General features: G+C 38.0%; 1 protein-coding gene across 3 annotated transcripts in view; it reads left to right on the top strand.

Annotated features, from left to right (window-relative positions):
• Positions 1–19,439, top strand: part of AKAP6 (A-kinase anchoring protein 6) — a 624,256-nt gene that overhangs the window by 380,194 nt on the left and 224,623 nt on the right. For 2 of the 3 annotated variants that reach the window (XM_031001840.3, XM_063697705.1), the window contains 2 exons: positions 11,528–11,624; positions 12,747–12,910. In XM_031001840.3, the coding sequence (XP_030857700.3) occupies positions 11,528–11,624; positions 12,747–12,910 (261 nt within the window). Of the gene's footprint in view, positions 1–11,527; positions 11,625–12,743; positions 12,911–19,439 lie in introns of all 3 variants that reach the window. The other variant, XM_031001839.3, reaches the window with a different exon arrangement.

Raw genomic sequence — 19,439 nt, 5'->3', positions numbered from 1 at the left:
GTGTGTGAAACCAGGTAACGTGACATTATAAGTAGTATTTACATGGAAAAGAGGGGGCAAATGTCGTACAAGTACAGTGAGTATCAGGGGTACATGCTAAAGGTGGAGCAAGCTGTCTTTTATATAACTTCTATAATTATGGAACTTTGCTTAAAGAAAAACATTAAATTATACTTACTGGAAAAAAATAAAATTGTGTTAAACAGCACAAAATTAAAAGTAAAAAGTCTTACCCTCCCTTGGGTAACCAATGTAAATAGTTCTATACATTTTTGAACCTTTTTATGGAAAAATGCATACACTTTAAGGATTATTTAGTTCATATTATACATGCTGTTCAACAACTTGCTTTTTCTATCTAAACATGTCACAGATATACTTCTATCAGTATATGAAGATCTATTGCACATTTTAGCAGCTCCTTAATATTTTATTGTGTGGATATGCCACAGTTTATTTAATCATTTCCGTGATGATGGGCATTCAAACTGCCTTCTTATTTATGCTTTTGCAAATAATACTCAGTGAACTTTATTTTAACACCAATTGAGAGTTTCCTCCTTGTCCCATTTGTCTCTGCCTACAGCAGCAATTCAGAGACTCTCTGTAATAAATCTGTCCACTTCAGGGACAGCTTTTTCTCTAAGTCCTGAAAAATGAGTGGGGTTTGTGTGTGTATGAGTTTTGAGGCCATGTTTATAGTAGTAGACTTTTAAAACACACCTTCCTGAACTTTGTTGTTCCTTTTAAGATTGATGCCTGCAATTTTAGGTGACTGCCACATGGTGGCACAGAAGCACCAAATTCCTACAGACAGTGCTTACAGTCTTTCAAACCCATGAAGGGTTTGAAAATGTTTCCTTATTGTGTCATTATACTAAATACTTATAAAAACAGATTCAATTTAATTATGAAGTGTTTAACAAAATTCTCAAAGATATATGCATGCATTTATCATCTGTATTTCTTTAGATCTTCATGTTATATCATATTTCTGATTAAACAGCTTTCGTTTGTCTCATAAGAAAAACCAATATACTTCTTACAGAGTTTTTAGCCATACAAGAAAATTTCCCCAAATACTTTCAGCTGTTTTTCTCTTGCTTGCCTTCCTGTCTCTACCTCTGCTCCATTTTTGATTGCTTGAAGTTAAGAGATGACAGGGTTTTCTTTTTCCCACTTCCTGGTGCCCATCTCTCCCAGCATCTCCATAGGCAGCCAAGGCCCCAGCAAGTTAAGCTTCACAAGACCAGCAGCTGTCGTTTGGCTGTGCTGCTCAGCTAATGGGAGCAGTGGATCAAACTTCAAAAGCATGAGCTATGAGAGTTTCGCTGGACTGCCCCCACCTCCCTCAGCCTTGATGAGCAGGCTGGTGGCCTTACAGGGGCTTTGAAGTCCCATTTGCTTGTCCCCCTTGATTCCCACCAGTTTAAGGGTAGTCGCAGAGAGTTTAGTGGGAAGTGGCAACATTACTTCTCTTTGGGGGCCTTGGAATATCACTCAACTCCTGGCCTTGAGTTTCTTCCTTTGGTGGCACAGGGATGGAAGGGTCTTTCAGAAATTTATAGCGTACAGGCATTTTGAGGTTGGTATGTGGGAATGGTAGCGTAGGAGGCTCATTTTGGACATATGAAAGTCTTGGACTACGTTCCTTTACTCATGTAACTCTAATTTTGTGCATCTAGAAGACAAATAGTGTTAGCTTCCCTTTTCAGTTAAATAGGATTCCTGCACTGTTTAAAGCACCTGGGAATGTACTTTTTACCTGTCTCAGTTTAAGGACTCTTGGGCCATAATACCCAGTAGTTATTGTTTTGAAAATTGTTAGTGCCCAGATATTTTACTAATTTATTACTTTATTTTTCTTTTTAGGAAATAATGATTGTTTTTAATTAGAATGCCGGGGAAACACTGCATTTATTAAGCACTTCCTATTTAGGGCAGTATTATATAAAGCATTGAAGAAAAAGTTTACAGACAAGCCTCACACTATGAGGGTCCATGCACAGGCTGAAGGACACTGTGCATGGATGAGAGACTCACATGAGCTGGGGTGTGGTCACCTACAATCTCTCTCCATGTGTAGATTCATGAGCTTACCCTACTTCTCTATTGCATTACGTGGAATTTTGGAATCTTGAAATAATTCACCTGATAAAAGTAATATTAAGTTAAAATTCTAGATCTTTACATTAGCCAGAAAAATGCCTATTCTATATCTATAGGGTTGTTGTGAAGGTGAAATAAACATGTTTTATGTGAGGATGAGGATGCTTTTATCATTTGGGGGAATCTTCCTTGGAGACCCAAGAACATTTGGTGTGAGAAGCTTGGGTGTTCTTAGACAAGTTGAGATTCTCCCTGCCCACCCTCCCCTCAGCTGTTCTCTTGATGCTGTCACCTACTTGAGGGACGGCTTTTGTCTCTTTGGTGTCTCCCCCAACTCCTAGCCTTGCACATGCATGATAGGTATTAAAAATATCTGCTAAGGCCGGGCACAGTGGCTCACAGTGGTTGCAGTGAGCCAAGATTGCACAACTGCACACCAGCCTGAGTGGCTGGGCAAGACTCCGTCTCAGAAACAAAACAAAACAAAAAAAACTAAACAAACAAACAAAATCTGCTAAAGGAATGAATGAACATTTATAAAAGCAGTGTTAGAATCACTGTGGGCAACAGATTCTAACGAATGTTATAAATCATCAAACGATAACTGAGCATGTCTACAGGTTATTTCCTCTACCATTTACAAATCAAAATGGACTTGTCACAGGGCTTTCTAGGTATTGTTTGGTATATATGTGACAAGAGAAACATCTCTAGAGGGAAAAATAGGAATGTTTTCTTCTGTTTTCAGGATGCAATTTATCGCCTTTGACAAAAAACACCAGGAGTGTCTTCTCAGATAAAATGTTAACTCAGATATTTGAATGTTTTTTAATTTCAGAGGTAAATGTTACTGTTTTAAAATATGAAGACGGTATGACTAGACAGGATGTTAATGACTTGACATTACAAAATTTATTAAATTTATTTTTAAAGTGGTTTGGTTCCCCTCTCAAATGCATGAAACATGTGGGAGTTGGAATAGATCTGCCCCAGGCTGCCAAACAAATTTTTAATGGAACTGGAGTCCTTCAGGGATTGTCCTAAATCCACATAATATTCTTAAGTCCTGGTGTTTGCACTGGGACCTGTATATTAGCAGCTGTACGTGTGAATAATATACTTATATCAATCCATCACTCTTGTGAATCCACATCTGTAGGGGCTGCTGCACATCAATTATTCCACCTCAGGGGGTAGAGAAATATTTGGGCCAGCACTGACCTCCTTTTCAATCAGGGCCTCTGGAAGTCAAATGGTCCCTTTAGACAGAACCTCTGTTTGGGAATCCATTTGGCCTAATGTGGCCATGCTGGGAAGTGAATGTGATTACCTGTGTCAGGTGTGGAGATGGCATCCAGAGAAGCAAATGAAAATTCTGTCACTTGGAGCCACCGTCAACATTCAGGATCTCTCCCTTCTATCTAATTCTTGCATAACATATTAGCCAGTCTATCAGAAAAGAATGTGAGCTTCAGTAAGATGCATCTACTTTGCACTAAAAAAAAAAAAGCAACTGTTTGTTTGAAATAAATTGTAACTTGTGTAACTTGTTTGAAGAGCTAAATTCACTTTCAAATTCTTGGAAATGTTTTTATTGTCTGAGGTTTCAGGAAGAAAGTCTCCTCTGGAAGAAGGAGGATTTTTTTGTCTTCATATCTCAGTGTCTTCTCTTTTTTTTTTTTTTCAAAAGGAAAACAAAGGTTTTATAATGCTTATCTTTTTGATCAAAAACTTGGAACATCTTTCTCAAGAGTAAAGAGTTCTTTTTTTTTTTAAAGCTTCTGCTTTTATACCTAGAGGTGTGTTACAGATTGTCATAACTGATAAATCAATGACAAATGTAGCCACTTCATTTTGTTGGGGAAATAGACAATTGTGGTAGCGGCTGACCATTTATTTAATTATGTGGTAAGTACCACATGATGAGAGGGCAAAGTTAATTGATGATTTGGGCTATCTCAGCCAGGGTACAGTTTACATGGCAATTACGCTGGGATCATCTAACTGTAATTGGCAAGTAATTTTGTAAGTGAAGGAACATGACAGCTCATTTACATGGTGTTCACTGAGTAAAATTTGGGGACATTTATCAACTACTTCCAAGTGAAGAGTGATTGTATCAGTGTCTCCCAAAATGCCACAAGCTGTTTAAAAGCTACATGGGAGATTTTTTGTACAAATCTCCATGCATTCATTTCCCTGAACATTTGCTAGTTATGTGCTGTGTGCCAGGCACTGTCCTAGACACTGAGGATACAAAAATGAGTAAAATAAAGAGTTCTACTCTCAAGGAACTCATGTATGCGAAGCAGACACATCAATAATTTTAATACAACGTAGTATGTGAAGATTTGAGCTCTGTACAAGTACTGTGGGTGCCAAGGGTGGGGAAACCAGTTAGGTGGAAGATGGTCAGGGAGAGCTTGCTAGAGAAGGTCACACCTGAGATTAATCTTAAAGGATGCCCAGGGCTTTTCAAGGGGAAGAGCTTGCCAGGCAGAAGTGCCAGCCAGAGTAGAATTGGAGCAAGATAGCTGATGTGAGCTGGAAACTTTAAGCAATCCAGGTACATTTCAAGGCAGATATGTAGCCTGTGAAGTTGCGTTAGCTGGCATCTCAGAGGGCCCTGTAGGTCATGCTCAGGGCCTGGATCTTATTCTCCACCCTGGCAAGCCATTGGAGAGTCTTAATGTCAGAGTTGTCTTGTAGGAAGGTCATTTTGTATAATAAAGCCACTTGCATTATTGCAATATGCCAGCCTCCTTTCTGCATGTATCAAGGCATTTCATCCTCACAATAAACCCCATGAAGTAGGCATTAACATTTCCCGTCATCTATAGATGAAGAAACTGAGTACACAGGGGTTGGCCAAAGCTACACAGTGAGTGATGGAGGAGCCAGGATTTGAACACAGGCTGTCCTGCTCCAGAGCCCTTGCTTGTCAACAGCCCCATTTTACACCATGTCATAACTCCCTTGACACAGCTGACTGCAATTCCTTGTTTACACAGTGTTCCCCACCCCCACCCCAGCACACACACACACACACACACACACACACACACACACAGCTGTGAGCTCTGTGAGGGCAGGGACCATGTCTATCTTGTTTATAGCCATATCCTTCAAGCTTAAGACACTACCTGCACCTTCATAGGCATGCAACAAATAAGAAATAAGTCTAGTTTTGAGGAGGGCTGTGATTCGAGTTGACCTGGCAAGGGATGATGATGAAAGCCTGAATCTAAGGCAGTGTCAGTCAATAAGGAGAGATGAAGAAGGGGAAATAAATGGTCAGGGCTTGTTGATTGATTGGATGTGTGGGTCTTGTTGGAATATTCTCACAGTGCTTCTGATTTCCAACCCATGCACTGGAGGGATGACTTGGCAAAAGAATATGAAGCAGTGGGAAGCTTACACTGCTCTGCACAGAGCTCTTAAATTCCTTAGAAGAAATGTTGCGGACTCAGGATGAGACGTTAGAAGAGACTTCCCTTGAGGTGGTTAAAAATAGAAGGGACACATCTGCCTGGGATGGCTGAGAGACAGAGCTGCCCTTGGGTAGATGAGTGGTTAGATAGCCTTTGGGATTCTTCCCCTTTTGAAAATGCTCTGATTTAAAATAAATCAAAATTCTCCCAAGCTGCCTATGCTTAACTGCCTGGCTTAGAGAAGATAAAACCAAAGCGTTCAAGGGCTGGAAAATATTGAGTCCAAATGCCTGGATGATAAATAACGAAATAGAAGCCACGATGGGTTAAATGACTCATCCAAGGGCACACACTTGAGGCAAAAGGAATACCCAATCATTGGATTATCAGTCTGGGCTTGCTCTTCCCCATGTCTCATACAGCAGCATTTATGTTTTGGGGGGTCCTCTGTGGGAAGGCCTGTGCTGGGTAGAAGCACACAGCAAAGGAAACCTGGTATCTGCCCTTGAGGAATTCAGAGAACCTCAACAATAAAGAACCCTTATCACCTGAAAATGTCACAAAGGACCATCTATTACGTAGACTATTTGGAAAATAGAGAAAATGAATTTTAAAATTCGTAATGATTTTTTTTTAGCCTCACTCATTGCCTGGCACTGCTTTAATGCTTTATATTTATTATCTCCAATTCTCCGTGTTTTAATGCTTTACATTCATTATCTCTAATTCTTACAGCTGCCTGCAAGTTAGATAGTATGATTTCCATTTTATATTTCAGAAAACTAAAGCACCCAGAACTTGTTCCATAAGATCAGACCATGGTAACTCTGTTCAACCCTGTACAAATTATATTAACATTTTGTTGTATTTTTTGCAGTCTTTTTCTAAGTACTAAGACTATTTACTTACATATATGTAATTTTATCATAGATACAATTTGGAATCTTCATTTTTTGTGGCATGTTCTATGTATTTTCCATATGATTGTTTAGTCTTCATTTTGATGGCTATCTAATGTCTGATCAAGTTTTCAGGAGGTTCTTAAATGCTTACTCATAGAAATCTTCCGATTCTTGGTATATATGGCATTTTAAAGATATATTTTGAGGACTGGTACCTCTGCCCATCCTCTTTGGATGGCCTTGTGGAGAGGAGAAGAGAAACTACACAGAGGATCATGGCTTTCTTCTCCCCCAGGAGCCCCTCTGAGAATGGAGAGTGGTTCTGGGCACAGCTCAGAGTGGAGCCTTGGCAGAGATGGCCTGAGGCAGATAGCAGGTGACTTTTCAAGGCTTGGCTTTTCTGACTGAACACACATTCTTCCTCCTGCCCTTGTAAAAAGGCAAGTTTTCATTTTCTTAGGGTAGTAAAAATCTTTTGTGTGAAGAAAAAGTGTCGTTAAGTGTCTTATTCATCGGCATATATACCATCTCTTTAAAATGACAGTGGGAGTAAAAGTTCATCAGTTCAATATGTCTTTCACATTTGGAGACTCCTGACTAATAACCTCTGGTATTTATCATCAGAACAGCCAAAGAACTAAATTCTGGCACATGCTTCTCTCACGCACTGAGAAAAACTTAAAAAGACAGAAGATTTTCTCCATTTTTTCTTCTATTCACTTAGAAGGAAAAGCATACCTTTTTTAATTAAAAAAAATATGAGCACGCAGAAACATCTGGCCCGTATTACCACAGCAGCTTCCTAAATGGCTTCCTTGTCTCCAGTCTGCCCTTTAAAAATCAACACTATATGCAACAGCTGGAAAGATTTCTAGATCACAGATTTGCACCAGCCACTCTCCCACGTCACTGGCATATTCTTCCGTGACTCTTTCATGGTTCTTGGGGTCAAGTCCTGTGTAGACATAGCTGCTGTCTCTCCTGCTTGCACCCTGCCCCAGCCACACTGAGCTGCTTGTGGCTCCCTGCTTCATGCTATAATGTAGGATTATCTTCAGGCCCATGTACAAATCAGTTCTTTCTCCACAAGCTCCCTGCTAGGCTCTGCTGAACCTGGATCCCAGCATGGGCTCCCACAAACCCTATCCAGCTATTATACAGAATATAAACTTCCATCTTGTTTGTATTTTATTTTATTTTAGAGACACAGTCTTGCTCTATTGCCCAGGCTGGAGTGCAGTGGTACGATCATAGCTCACTGTAACCTTGAACTCCTGGGCTCAAGCAGTCTTCCCGCCTCAGCTTCCCGAGTAGCCAGGACTATATGTGCATGCCACCACACCCAGCTAATTTAGCCTTGTTTTTGCTTGGTCAGCATAATTCCTAAATAAATTTTTTTTAAAAAACTTGAATCCCATTGGGCAAGGCATATCACTGTTTAGTTTGCTTAAGGCCCGACCACTCTGTGTTATACACTAAACCCTAATCACACATTTATTCTACGCTGGGTCTTACAAAGCTACTTGTTTTCTTATCTCCTTTACACAATAGAATATAAGCTGTTTGAGGATAAGGATTGTGTATTGTTAACTTTCATATCTATAGGCTTGACAAAGACTACTCAATAAATATTTATTATATGAATTTATGTCTTATAAAAAAACAAAAATTAGACCAGAAAAGACTCTCTTTTTGGCTTTTCTGCTTGTTCATGAACATCACAAGACTAATGGAACTCAGTGCACCTGGCAAAAACTGACAGTATTTCCATCAGGTGATCGAAAGTCTGTGTTCATGGTTTGATACTACTAAGATTGAACCACTCTGGACATTTAAGCTTTTGAATGTGCTTATGATCTTTCCCACTTTTTCTTGTACCAGGATATCTGTTTCCATCAAGGCATATATTTTCTTGGTTTTATGTCCACATGACTATCAAACTGGGCTATTCAGAAATATGAGTGGAAAGGATTAGACGTATTATTTTATCTGCTTTGCAAATCTGATCATGACCAAAGTACAATCAGTGGGAATTCTCAAAGTTCGGTCCTGCCAATAAGTAGTACATCCAGATATATGCAAGCTGGTGATGCTAGAGGTTATAGTAATAGAAATGCCCATTGGTGAATCTTTGATAATCCTGTGCTTGTTTCAGTCATCATGATTTTCCATTTCCTTAGTTATCCTTTTCTAGTCATTCATCTACGCGCTGCTTTAAAGATGCTAAAAAAGACCTGGTGTCATCCAGGAACCAGATTACTCATATTTATGGAATTTCCTATAATCAGTGCCATAGGACCATGGTACCTGCCTATGGCAATATTCTTGCCATAAATTTGTTCTTCAGAGAATGCTCTGCATTTTCAGGGAGTGCTATGGATATTGCAGAGGGACTGTACACCATAGGGCATTGCTGAAGAATGGAAATGTGTTCAAGTATCAAGTTTAAGGAAAGAGCAGCAACAAAAAAATAAAACCCTTTCATCCAAGCTTCCTTCCCTTGGGAAAAAGTGGGGACAAAATGGCGAGAGCTTATTATAGAATCCTTTAGCAGCCAGAAATTTCATTGACAATTTTGTTAATGTGTCTGCTCGTCTGCCTTCTCAGAGGCTCATTGTGAATTCCTTAGTTGATATTATTAATGGTTAATGGGTGCACCTGAAAATCAAGCAATATTGTACCATTTGGGTAATAGTTATGTTAAATGGTTCTTTTCTACAGCATCGAGCTTATCAGATTATCTTTTTCCTAATAATGAATACCTCATCTTTTCCAATTTCCTAATCAAATGCTTCCATGTCATCTTGAAGCAGAGCCAGTTCCAGCTGCATCTATTCTATACTCTTGGCTTCAATTATATCAAATTATTCAACCTACTTACGGTTCCTTAGATTCCCATTTGCTCTGAGACATAGACATCATGCACCTCTTTGGAAGCTCATGATTGCCAACTATTCAAGACAGGTCTATTGTAAGTAAACAGTGAATCAAAGAGAGCCCTAGGCTAAATTTACAGTTATGAGAAAATTTCTACAATAAGTTTCTTCCTAAATATTGGTGCTCTTGGGTGATCTTAAGTGTTCTCTTTACCCTGTCCCTGCTCCCTAAAACACACACGTATCTCATTCTGCATGGCATTGCTTCAGAGTTGAGGATGTCCGTGGCAGTGGCAAAAAGTAAGTGCAGGCACGTTTTGACTATAAAATAACAAACATTTAATTTTTCATAGGTAATATATAGTTTGGATTGATCAGAAGTATGAGGCTTCCCATACATTGCCATATTTTATTTTATTCAACCAGATACCTGTAGCTAAAAGAGGACAGTACAAGAAATGGTGAACAGCCTCGGGGAAACCTGATATTGTCACTTTCTGTTATATTGGCTGCTGAAACTTTATTGTATCTTATGCCTCTAGTCAGATGAAATGATTCATCATTCTGGACTCATCTTTTAATAATGACTTACAATTATAATAACTTATAATTCTTATCTTTATACTTCAAGGCTTGATCTGCATATCTCTATCTCCTTCATTTCTAGGTTCTTTTGATCATTGTTTCAGTATTCTGAACTTTAAAAAGATCCATTTTCTCTGCTAAGAAAAGGAGAGTTCAGACTCACCACTGACCACCCAGGATGACTCAGGCTACACTTCATTCTCTAGTAACATGTTCAGTTGCCCTTTGGGGCCAGAGGCCATGCTTTATATTCCCTAAATCTCTATTGCCCAGCACAGTGTATAGAATGGGCACAGTACATAGTTTCTAAGTGGAGGAATGAATGAATACATGGTTTCACAATTTATGATTGATTTACTTCTTTAATGCAAAATTGTATTCTACCTGGAACTGTATCATTTCAAACTTCTATCAAATATTCTTAATACCAAGTACAGTGCAGTGCAGACCTTCTCAATAAATGTTTAGTGAGAGCAAACATATATATTTTGGAGACTTATCATGGAGATGCCAGAATTTGGCCACACAGTATTTCAAAATCCATGCTTGCTCCAATTAGTCAAGAAATGAATTTTCACCCCCCAAATTAACCATTGGTTTAATAGATTGGTTACTGTGATTACTCTCCAGTAATCACAGAGATGGAAAAATCTTTGGAAAGCCATCTATGTTTCTTGAAATATTTAAATGGAAACCTTCCCCTTCAGAGTGTTATTGTTCAATGGATATCCACAATTCCTGCAAACATCTATTGAACAACTTGTATGTGACATGAATTGGAGATAAATGTAAAACTGGCAATTTTTCAAATTACTTATAATTTGGTAGCCAAGGATAGAAATAAAGCAGCATATAGTAAGATAAATTTTACAATATAAGCAGATATAAGGAGCGGAGAGGGGGGAGTAATTAATTCCACATAAAGCATTAGGGAAGGCACCCTGCAAGAAATGGCTCTGAGTTAGATTTCAACTATGACAGCAGTTTTTGTCTTTTGGATAACTATCATGAGTGAAAAATGCCGGATTGTGCTTGATGTATTTGTTTACAAGGCAGTGTCATATTATAGGTAATAAACTTTTAAAAAGCAAAGATCTGAAAGACATTTAACTCCTCAGTGCAACACCTGAATCTCCCACTATGTTCTTTGTTGTGTGATATCTGAGAAACAGAGCTGAATCAAACCCTACTATATTAATGGATTTATATATGTGCACATAAGGCTAATATATTTTATGCTGCCAATTTTTTATGGTTTCATAAATAGTGCTATCACTAACATTTCTAAAAAATGAAGAAAAGAGCTCATATGTGCTAGCAGAAATTCAGTATATTTTATAGAACACTGCTACTCTTGATATAGCCTATGGGATGTGACTTTTCATAAAAACCTAATGAATTTCTAGATTTGTCAGCTGTTTCCAAACAGATGCACTCAGCTAATCTAATGGAAACATTTTGAGCCCAGATCCCAAATATCAATAGCTTTTAGTATTGCAAATTAGTTTGTCTATTGGGTAAATTGGGCTGTGTGGTTCTTGATAAAAAGTAGCAAGTAATTTTATATGGATGTTTTATGTGTAACTGCCTTGCCAGGGTTTAATGTTCATATTTTTCCTTGCAGAGTTTTAAGTTGAATGTAGACAGTCATTGTGCTCTCAAGGAAGCTGTGGAGGAGGAAGGACACCAACTTCTTGAGCTTATTGCATCTCACAAAGCAGGTAAATCCTCCTGAAATATTGCAAGTCTTTACGTCTCCAGACTATTAAGAATGAAGAAGCATTGCTGTAAATTACTGCATATATTCATTTCCTTATGTATTATTAATATTTACATTATCAGATTGACCTTCAAGATTTATAAATGTTTCATATACTGCATACAATGCTGAGATACTTATAAGATGAAATACTGCCTCCAAATGGTCTGTTCATTTTATTTTGGGCTGCTGTTCGCCTGAGTTTCAATTGAAATTACATTCTTGAAAACTTCACATTGACATGCTTTTTGATGTAGGTGCTCTGGAAATAACATTAAGACAATGAATGAGAACTGTATGTATAGTTATAATACATACGCATTAGGGTACTTATAGATATCATTACAGATATAAGGCAAGCAGTCTAAATTATTTCCCTGCTGCTTCACACACAAGAACATTTTGCATGTTCTTTGCTGGTCTTTGCATTAGCAGAGTTTTTGGCCTTCAACCAATTCTTACCCCAGTATTAATATATTTATAAGGAACAGATTATAAATAAAAAATAGTTTTGTCATTTGGTTATACTTATCCTGATAATAGAAGACTGTAAGACAGGATACTTACAGTTTGGCTCTAGGTTTGAGCTTAGCACAGCTAAATAGGAAAAAGATAGTATTAATTGGATTTGCTAATGTTAAAGACTGCTGTCTTAATTCTGGCCTATTTACTGTATTTCTCATTGAATTGACTTTACCTATTTCCATAGATATTTTTTGTCATTATAAAGTCTCTACACAGATACACACAGAGCCTTTTATTTGGTATGTGAAACTGTAATGTTATTAATTTTTATACATTGTGATTTTTGTTCCTCATGTATTTTTTTAAGTCAATATACTGAGTCTAAATCAGTTTCCAAGCCAGTCATCTATGTGGTTATCACATTTTTGTGTCCTTATACCTCATGTTAAGAATTGCCTGTCTCTATTCTGAGTGACAAATGCTGATATGGCAGGTGATGGTAATGGTCATTTAAAAATATTTATATTGTTTAAAATAGCCATCTAATTTACTAAATAAAAATAATGAGTAAAGATTCATTCAGGCCCACAACTTCTGCTTTCCCCTCCTTTTGGAGAAGGACTGAAGGACATGCTGCGGATGATTGCAAGTCAATGGAAGGAGCTGCAGAGGCAAATCAAACGGCAGCACAGCTGGATTCTCAGGGCTCTGGATACCATCAAAGCCGAGATACTGGCTACTGATGTGTCTGTGGAGGATGAGGAAGGGACTGGAAGCCCCAAGGTAAGTGGCTTGAAGTTTGCCTTATTTCCTCTTATTTCTGTCTTCTTTTGAACTAGGCACCACTGAAGTTTTCTTTCCAACCCTAAGGCTTTTTGTTTCTACTGGGTAAACTTTATATCTCTCTCTCTATATATAAACAAAATGAAATGCCTTAGTTTAAAACAATAAAGCCTTCAACTTCCAAGTTTTCCAGGAAGAGGTCTTTTTTTGAAAAGTGGCAGGGTAGGTGGGGGACAGTACTTTAAGGGTGAGAGAAAGGGGGACATAAAACATTTAGTAAACAAAACATAAAGCATCTTTAACATGAATAATCAGAATGGTTTTAAATTGTTTTGTTGCAACTATAAATCACTATAATCAGTGCAATCACTCAGCTCTGACATCCATTAGCCGCTTGGTTACAGCAAATTAACAAAGAAGAGAGAAAGTGATTCATTATCTCATTCCTGTTAATGACTATCAGATGCATTGTCTAATTAGGGGATGGTCATTGTAGTGGGAAGAAGGTCATATGCTTTGCTACAAATCTTTTTGCTCCAAGTGTAAGTTCTCCATAATGGTACATGCACCGAATACAACAAGTACTTTAAAAATGAGTACTGACGTGTTTTCGTTATTCATTTTAGATGTCCAAAATAACCCATAAAACATATGCAATTGAACTTTAAATGAGGCACCTTTTGATACAGACTGACACTGTTCTAAAGGTATCTTTGGACTCATAATGTGGAAAATAATGTTATTAATTTGATATTTTCATGTAATCACTCCTTTCTTTTGCATCTGCTCCTTTGTGGAAGTAAACACAGAAAACCAGCCTCATAATAAATCCAGAATAAAACTTATTGTAACATGGGGGAAACATGTTTAAGAGTTCATGGTTTTTATTCCTGGCTTGGACAAAGTGAGTAAATCATCATCAAGTCACATTTATTCAGCATCCGTGTAGATTGGCATTGTGTTAAATGTATACACAGCAAGTTAAACAAATACTTTGCCCTCTTAGACTCACATTTTTAAATGCAGGCAGAGGAGAAACCCATCCAGCCCTGCAGTGTTGAGACCCATGCAGCGAGTGAAAAGCTCAGACAATTTACAGCTTTTGAATCTCAAACAACGCCTTTAACTTATTTGTTGGAAACAGAGGATAGAATGATGAGCTCAGTTTCACTTAAAGAAACCTCCATGAAGAAGGTCGCATTTCAGGAAATACTTGAAGGAAGGAGGAGAGGTGGCTTGGCACATGAGCACATATTTTAGGAAGTGATGTGATGAAAGGATCAAAGCTGGAACTAATAATATGGAATGGAGAGTGTATTCAGCACGTTTCTCAGGGCAGACTTGGAGCTATTTTAAGGAGTAGGCTGTAGGGAGAAGTTCACTGGGCTAATGCTTTGGCTGTGTGTGGAAGTAGGGAGAGGAAAGATGATAAGAAATGACACAGTTAAAAACTTGTTGTAGGAGGCTGAGGCAGGAGGATCACTTGAGGTCAGGAGTTTGAGACCAGCCTGGGCAACATAGCAAGACCTTATCTCTGCAAAAAGTGAAAGATGAGCTAGGCATGGTGGCATGCACCTACAGTCCTAGTTACTCAGGAGGCTGAGGCAGGAGGATTGCCTCAGCCCAGGAGTTTGAGGCTGCAGGGAGCTAGGATCACACCACTGCACTCCAACCTGGGCAACAGAGAGAGATCCTGTCTCTAAAAAACAAGTCAAAAATCTTAATTTTAGCTGGGTATGGTGACATGCGCCTATAATCTGAGCTACTCAGGAGGCTGAGTTGGGAAAATCACTTTAAAAAACCTTCATTGTATTTTGTTTATTTAACAAGAATACATGAGTGCCTACTTTTTAAAAGCTATCCTGTATTGGCTACATTTTACATGCCAGATGCTATTCTATAGCACTTCTGTATTATGTCATTTAATTATCATGACAAATTTTTAAGTGGTTCTATTTTAATCCCTGATGGAGAAAAGGGGGGCAAAGAGAGGTTAGGTAACTTCCTTAAGGTCGCACAGCTGCTAAGTAGCAGAGCTGGGAGCACTTTGATCGCAGAGTCCATGTTCATCACCACCTAGCATACTGCCTTTCACTGGCACTGCTCAGGGCCAAGTGTGGGACCAGGCATTAGAGATGAACAACTGGCTTCCGTGCCTGTCTCATGAAGCTTGTGGTGAAGTGTGAGAAACAGATTTTAATAACCCGTGCCTTTACAGATTGTGATGTGCCATGAAAGGAAAGAAAAGGGAGTCACAAGAGGTTGGGCCAGGAGAAGTGATTTAGATTAGGGTATCAGGGAGGGATTGTCATTCTGTGAACAGGCCAGTGTTGTTAGAAAGGGAGAAGTGTGCAAGGGAAGCTGGGTGCCCTGTTGTTGGACAAGGGGAGGCTTTTGGAGTAAGAAGAGAAGTGACATTATTGCATTGCACTATGAAAACCTCTTACTGGCTGTGGTATGGGACATGAGTGGGTGGGGTGGGATGAGTGGGGCTAGGGTGGGAGTATGCCAAAGTGGACTGCAGAGATGGCACAATGACCTAAATTAATGAAAGAGCTATGTTGAAAATGAGTACATTCACCAGGGCCAGTTTGAAGTGGACACTTTGAAATCACCTTATTGTTTAGGGAGGCATTGAGATAGAATGAAGTTGATAACACAGTGAGAAGGAGAAAGTATTATCAAAGGAGAAACATTGTCAGCATTTCTCAAAAAGAGGACCTACCTACCCAGGCTCTTCCTCAGACCATACCAGAACCTCATGGGTGGGGCCCCAGAATCTGCATTCCAATAAGCTCTTGGAGAACCTCTATAATAGGCACCAAGAAGACCCTTTTCCTGCAGGGACTACATGATCCTCACCCAACGTGAATAAGAGAATGTCTGTTGCATTGTTACTTGTAATAGCAAACAATTGGCATCAACTGAAATGTTTAAAATAAGAATGGTTTGATTAAATTATGCTAAATTTCATTCTAATGAAATGTTATGGTTACATAACCATAAAAATAATGTTTTAGAAGAGAATTGGAAATATTGGAGGATACCTATGATATACAATTATATATTTTTGAATATCTTTGAATTTTCCAAACCTCTCAATGAGCAAGAATTATTATAAATAAAAAAATAAGAATACATTTAAAAATATAAGAATTAAAAAGTGATAAGAGGTAAAATAGGTGACGCTGAGCTAAGGGACTTGAGATATGAATTTAAATATCAAGAAGAAAAATAAATATATCTGGTTCTTAATGATTAAGGTGCCTTACTTCCTAAGAGAAAACCAAACAAAAACCCTCCACTTACATTATTCCAAAAGTGAAAATACCTTGAATCACATCAGCTTACCAAGAATAACATTCGTGCTTTCCTTTTTAATAGTATTTCTATTCTAGAGCATTTTCATGTCACATTATGTGCACAGCATAGTGCATCTAAAAGCAGCTACAAGGAGAGGCTTTTGTATGTATCTGCAGATGCAGAAGTTGAAGGAGGCTCTGAGAGTTTGAGATCTTGACATGATTGAGCCAGCAAAACCCCAGGCCTCTACCTCCCAACTAGTTCTCTCTCCACAATCTTGGCTGAATTTTCTCTGGAAAAATGAACTCATCCATACTCAAGGATGAATGTGAAATCAATTTAAGACAAAGAAAATATATTTATTAATTTAAGCTTAAGAAACTATGAAAAAATCAGAATGCTCATGCTTTCTATTTGTTTAATGTTTATGAACTGCTTCTTTTACTCCCTTGGGCAAACACATATAATAATAATATAAAGGCTCAGATTCTGAAGCCAGACTGCTTAAGTTCAGTGATTGGCACTTACTAGCTGTGTGTTCCTGGGAAAATTATTTAACTTCCCTGTGCCTCCGTTTTCTCATTTATAAAATAGAGGTAATGATAATATCTGCCTCAAAGGGTTGTGATACAGATTTAAAAGAGTTGACATACCTAAAGTGCTTTAGAACAGCACCTAGCACATAGTAAATCCTAAGTAGGAGTAAATATACAAGACTTCATTTTCTTATTTTATTTACAGTTCTGGGTACATGTGCGGGATGTGCAAGTTTGTTACATAGGTAAACATGTGCCATAGTGATTTGCTGCACCTATTAACCCATCACCTAGGTATTAAGCCCAGCATGCATTAGCTTTTTTTCCTGATGCTCTCCCCACACCTGTCCCCTCGCTGACAGGCCCCAGTGTGTGTTGTTTCCCTCCCTGGATCTATGTGTTCACATTGTTCAGCTCCCACTTATAAGTAAGAACATGTGGTGTTTGGTTTTCTGTTCCTGTGTTAGTTTGCTGAGGATAATGGACAAGCCTTCATTTTCTAGAGACAAATAAATAATTTTAATAAATTATAAATAATAGACAAATATTATAATGGATCTGATAAATACTCTGATAGAGATAGAAAGTGCTATGAATACACTGAGAAGGAAATAACTAACCCTACCTTGGGCTATCAAAGAACAATTTACAGGGAGGCATTCTTGTTTTAAATGAAAGGTAGACAGGATTTTTGCCAAGGTGAAAATAATGGGCAGAGAGAATAGCATATACAAAGATAGAGAGGTGTAAAAACTGTGGTGTGGCTGGAACCTGGGACCTTGTTGCAGATGATGAGTAGGCCAGCCTGCCACAGACTGCACCAAGACATAACAATGTGACAAAAAATGATCCTTAATGATCAGTGATCTGACAATAATTCCTCCTATGTCTCTATTAATATAATCCAAGCCAGAGCGAGGTCTCTATACAGAATAAACCTGAACGTACTGTTTAAGCTGAAATTTTTATTGTCGTATTTCAATAAATCGAGCAAGCTTAAATAGGTTACCCTGAAGTTCTCCATGACTAAAAGCTGGATTTGGCTTCTTAGCCATTATGTCAGTCCTCTTTCCATGACGTGACCTTGCACAGGTCATGTACAAATTGTGCCATGAAATGCATCTCCAAGCACAGCAGTTATGATCATCTATTTCATCTTAGACCTAAAGAGGAACTAAAATTAAAACATGATAAAACACAACTCCAGAATTCATCTTAGGTTTACTTCAGAAGCTACTGGGAGCTTGAGAAGCATAATAGAAAATCTAAGGAATATATCTAGGGGGTATTTTTCTTTTTTACCTTGTTTGAGAGACTGCAGAAAAGGACTTGGTTTTAGAAATCTTGTAAAGAAGGAGGATAGGAGGAAATTCAAAGACTCTGGGAAACTTCTCCCCTAGGACTCGGCAGCATACCTTATTTGTTGTATTTCATTTTTTAAAAAAGTGTTTTCCCAGGACTGTGAGATCTTTTATACATGGAAATAGAGAATAGAATTCACCAGTTCTAGAAATAGAGCTTCAGCACTCACATCTAAGAATTGAAAATATGCTTATAATTATATATTTTTACTTTAAGATAGATTGGTGAAAGTTTATCACCTCAGATTAGGCTTTCAGTATGTTCAATTTTTTAATGGTCTACAGCTGGGGGGATTTCAAAACATAGTGAATAACACCTAACAAAAGCTACATTTTTTTGACCTTTCAAGGCAAAAAACAAAAAATCTGAAAGCAAGAAAGCATCTTTAAATTTTATACATTGCCTCCTTTAAAATGTTCTTATCTTCTCTTTCTTTACTTTTCACTTATGAAGCATGCATTATTACAGGTGTCTTATAATGGAGACAAGGATTTCCCCATATGACTTATCCAACCTTACATCACTGAAAGCATGCAACAACAGTTCCTTCACCCTTTTTAAAGAAACATAAGTTTCCAGAACAAAGAATATTTGAAGATTTTATTGTAAATTCAGAAAACTTTACAGCTACTACGAGGATGACCTAGCCTGAGTCCCAACTAACATCTTCATTTCTTTAGTGAAAGGAGACAGCAAGTTAGCTGCTTTGAACTCTAGGATTGTGCTCATTTTATCTGTCTTCTTTGAGGCTCTTAGATTGAAGTCATCTTCCTTTGGAAATGGATATCAGACTATGAAGGTCATCAATGTTATCTGTTCAACAATAACAGAACAGTAAGCTTAAGGATATTCCTGATATATGTTTGCTCAGCCCTATGAATGAAGGTGTTAGATATTGGCTGAGAATTTACATCTATGTGGCCTTTGACTTGGGTATATTGCTTACAATATACCCAACTGACCTTTATTTAGATGTCAAGAGAGGGCAAGTCTAGTGTTAGCCTGTGTTTTTGTTCGTTTGTTTACCAGATGCCCAAGTCTTAACCCAGTATCTATGCTAATGAATTATGGGTAACTTTCTTTAACTGAAGGGGTATAAAGGAGTCGATCTGGGGAGCTTCTTGGCAAGATGTTTTCTCTGTATTTTACGGTATGTCTTGGGTAAGAGCGCAACTGGCTAATATTTTCTTAGAATAGAACTTGATCCTGATTCTTCCACAGCATTGGTGAGACAAAGTATTGGCTCTGCATTCTTTTCTTTTCTGGCTCAGAAGCTTATGTAGTTAGCATGTTCCTTAATATAAGATCTTCCGAAACAGTGCTAATGC

The sequence above is a fragment of the Gorilla gorilla genome, chromosome 15 (genome assembly GCF_029281585.2).
Source record: "Gorilla gorilla gorilla isolate KB3781 chromosome 15, NHGRI_mGorGor1-v2.1_pri, whole genome shotgun sequence".
In the NCBI taxonomy this organism is placed as follows: domain Eukaryota; kingdom Metazoa; phylum Chordata; class Mammalia; order Primates; family Hominidae; genus Gorilla; species Gorilla gorilla.
The sequence above is the reverse complement of the archived record's forward strand: the minus strand, read 5'-3'. Positions and strand labels throughout refer to the sequence as shown.